This window comes from Bison bison, unplaced genomic scaffold (genome assembly GCF_000754665.1).
Source record: "Bison bison bison isolate TAMUID 2011002044 unplaced genomic scaffold, Bison_UMD1.0 scf7180017864530, whole genome shotgun sequence".
Taxonomy (NCBI): domain Eukaryota; kingdom Metazoa; phylum Chordata; class Mammalia; order Artiodactyla; family Bovidae; genus Bison; species Bison bison.
The window spans coordinates 5,934,909-5,938,430 of NW_011495080.1; the positions used below are offsets into that span (position 1 = coordinate 5,934,909).

General features: G+C 51.2%; 1 protein-coding gene across 1 annotated transcript in view; it reads left to right on the forward strand.

Moving 5' to 3' along the window:
- Positions 1–384: 384 nt before the first annotated feature.
- PODXL (podocalyxin-like) overlaps positions 385–3,522 on the forward strand; it is a 111,346-nt gene continuing 108,208 nt past the window's right edge. Inside the window, exons 1-2 of the mRNA XM_010831753.1 lie at positions 385–397; positions 931–1,009. Of these exons, the coding sequence (XP_010830055.1) occupies positions 385–397; positions 931–1,009 (92 nt within the window). The remainder of the gene's footprint in view (positions 398–930; positions 1,010–3,522) is intronic.

A 3,522-nucleotide genomic window follows, 5' to 3' on the forward strand; every position in this document is an offset into this window, starting at 1 on the left:
CGTGAGTTCTCCAGCTTACAAGGCCTGAGTCATTGTGTCCTGTAAGTTGTTGAGGGGTTCTGCGGAAGACGTTCTAGGGTGGAACGTGCCAAATCAGGCCTTTTCCTACAGCTCAGGACAACTCTGGGAACACACCCCCATGAACAAGATATTATCTACACCAACAGAGAGTCCCCAGCTGGTCAACATTCGAGTGGCAACTATAGAAGCATTCTCCCGAATGCTTCGAGTCCAAGCTCGCTCTGCTCACCACAAGATAGGCCAGTGAATCAGAGACGAAGTGTTGGGACTAGGAAGAGACTTGATTCTGAAGCCGGCTGACCGAGAAGCTGGCAGGCTAGCTCCTCAAAACAACCATCTTGTAGGGGCCTGGTTGGATCGGAGATGCGGGCAGAGGGTGAGGAAACAAAGTAAAAAGACTGTTCAGTCCTTGAAAATGTCCCCTAGACCTGGCAAGCCTCAGGCAGGAGAATGCGTTAGTTTCACTTCCTAACTGTCCTTTGCAGGTGGGCGGTCCAGGTCATCCTCCCCTCCCGGAGGCAGGGCCTTATGTATGCCTACAATAACCAAAGCGGCAAGCCGAGGGTTAAAGTCACAGAAGCAGATCCAGCACAAATTCTAAATTAACACTTTCCGGTTACAAAACTATCAGGTTTCCTGTCAGTCCAGGTGGGGGAAGGGAGGCTGGTACGGTCAAGCCCTCAGATGGGACGCTGCGCTGGCAGGGAGGCACCGAGGAGGAAGCCAGGGCCCCACCCCAAGGGACCCCAGGCTTTCAGAGGGGCCGCAGTGTACACAGCAGGCTGCAAGCAGGGGCCTAATAAACCAAATCCTGCAGGAGCATCAGCGAGGGAGCCGGGGACGTAACCGGAGGGATGAGGCACTGGAGCGGACCCTTAACCTCTGAGGGGCATCTATGTTCTCTCCTAGGGCAGCAGACACAGGAGCGGAGCCCTGAGGGGGACAGGCCTGGCTGGGAGCGGCTGGACCACAAGCCAGCTGAGGGCTGGTGAGGCTAGGTACAAAAGCAGGACCGGATCACAGAAGACTTGAATATTGGGATGAGAGTCTGGATTTCATTTATTCTAGGAAATGGGTTTCCAGCAAAGACTTCCTAATAAAGCAAAGACCCCAGAGGCTGACTGTGTGTGTGTGTGTGTGTGTGTGTTAGTCGTTCAGTTGTGTCTGACTCTTTGCAACCCCATGGACTGTAGCCCGCCAGGCTCCTCTCTCCATGGGATTCTCCAGGCAAGAATACTAGAGTGGGTTGCCATGCCCTTCTCCAGGGGATCTTCCCACCCCAGGGATCAAACCCTGGTCTCCTGCATTGCAGGCAGATTCTTTCCCATCTGAGCCACCAGGGAAGCCTCCAGAGACTGATTGCTGCTGCTGCTGCTGCTGCTAAGTCGCTTCAGTCGTGTCCGACTCTGTGCGACCCCATAGACGGCAGCCCACCAGGCTCCCCCGTCCCTGGGATTCTCCAGGCAAGAGCACTGGAGTGGGTTGCCATTTCCTTCTCCAATGCATGATTGCCAGGGTTCAAATCTGTGCTCTGCCACTTAGTAGGTATATGGCCTTGGGAAAGATGTTTAGTGTCTCTCTGCCTCAGTTTTCTCATCTGTCAAATGGGATACTGTGCTTCATCAATTATAAGATACACACTTCCCCACATTTTCAAACATCTAAAATCATCTTAGAATCACTGGCTAGGTGGCCATAATGACAGTTGTCTGCAGCTATGTGTGCATATCAAATATTGCAGAATCATTTGGTAGAAAATCCACACTTTTAAGAAATCCTGCATCACTCTTAATGGCACAGAGAAATTATGTGAGAGAAAAACAGATGCTGATGATTCTGAGCCTAAAAGCAATTCAGAAAGGTGGAACTCTGAAGATGTTCCCCTGCTTGGGGAACTGGAATCCTGCAAGCCATGTGACATGGCTGGAAAAAAAAAAGAAAATCTAGACATTTATTGCACCTATAAATTTTCTTAAATATGCACAAGACAGACATATGATTTTGAAAATCTATGTAAGTTCAGTTCAGGTCAGTCGCTCAGTCGTGTCCGACTCTGTGTGACCCCATAGACGGCAGCCCACCAGGCTTCCCCGTCCCTGGGATTCTCCAGGCAAGAAGACTGGAGTGGGTTGCTATTTCCTTCTCCAATGCATGAAAGGGAAAAGTGAAAGTGAAGTCACTCAGTCATGTCCAACTCTTAGCGACCCCATGGACTGCATCCTACCAGGCTCCTCTGTCCATGGATTTTCCAGGCAAGAGTACTGGAGTGGGGTGCCATTGCCTTCTCCATAATAATTTCCATATACATGCTGTCAAGTAAATAACCTGATCTGTGTTTGAGAAATGTTCCTGGCAGGGCTGTACTTTATAAAGGAGGACATGAGAGGCACAGGGCAGGTGCCTGCAGTGGTCTAGGAGAGAGCTAGTGGGAGCCCACGTTAATCAGGACCATGGGGATGGAGAGGACTGATGGGAGGACTGGGAAGAATTCTGGAGCTGGTCCTCGCACATCCTTTTCAGGATGTGTGTGTATGACAAAGAGGGAGGAGGTTAAAACATCCCCAGAGGTTTCTGGCTGGGATCACAGAGTGATGACCTCACCTGAAATGAGAAATCAGAGAAGAAGGTGTGGGGAAGGAAGGAAAGACTGATGTGTGGGGGACACGTTGAGTGGGGACATCTGTGGGACAGCCAGATAGAAGCATCTGGCGAGAAGCTGGGAATTAAGGCTCGGCGCCCAACCGGCACATCCAAGACTGTGAAAAGAGCAAAGGAAGAGAGGGGGCCAAGGAGAGAGGGCAGGAAGGAGGGACAGAGGGAGGGACAAATGAATGACAAAGCAAGAAATGAAGGAACAAAGGGGAGCTGAACCGAGTCTCGCCCACCATGCATGGCGTCAGTCACTGTTACCATTGGAACCCTCGTCCCATTCTCTTTAATACTTGAGTTATTTGTATTGTAGTGGTAGCTATTTGTATTGTATGGTAGTCTCCCCCAACTAAACAGCAAGCTGAGCTCAGGGACCACGTCTCCTCCCGTTTGTAACTCAGGGCTTAGCCCAGCCCCCAGCACATGCCGGCTCTTCCATGAGTATCTGTGGTACCACATCTTCCGAGGGGAAAAGCCTTGAAGCCTCATCCTCTGGTCCACTGGCCCTTCACTCTGCTCCCTCAAACCACGCCTGGCAACCAAGAGAAAAAACTTGTTGGGAACCAGAATGGATCAGGAGGAAAGATGCAGGCTTCTTGCCAGCATCTGCATTCGACCAGATGAAGAGGGAAGAGAGAGACCCAACCAGAAAGGAAAAAACAACGCAAGACAGGATGGCTGAACACAAGATGAGGAGAGAGAAATGAGAACCTTCCGAGCGTTGGCCGTTGCATCTGCCGGGAGTCCCTGATTGCTGTCCCTTGCTGTGACCTCAGTGCCCAACACCAGGAATCACCCCCAGGCTCCCAGTTCAAGTGCTCCCCTTGAACAGCCATGACCAGGAGCTAAGCT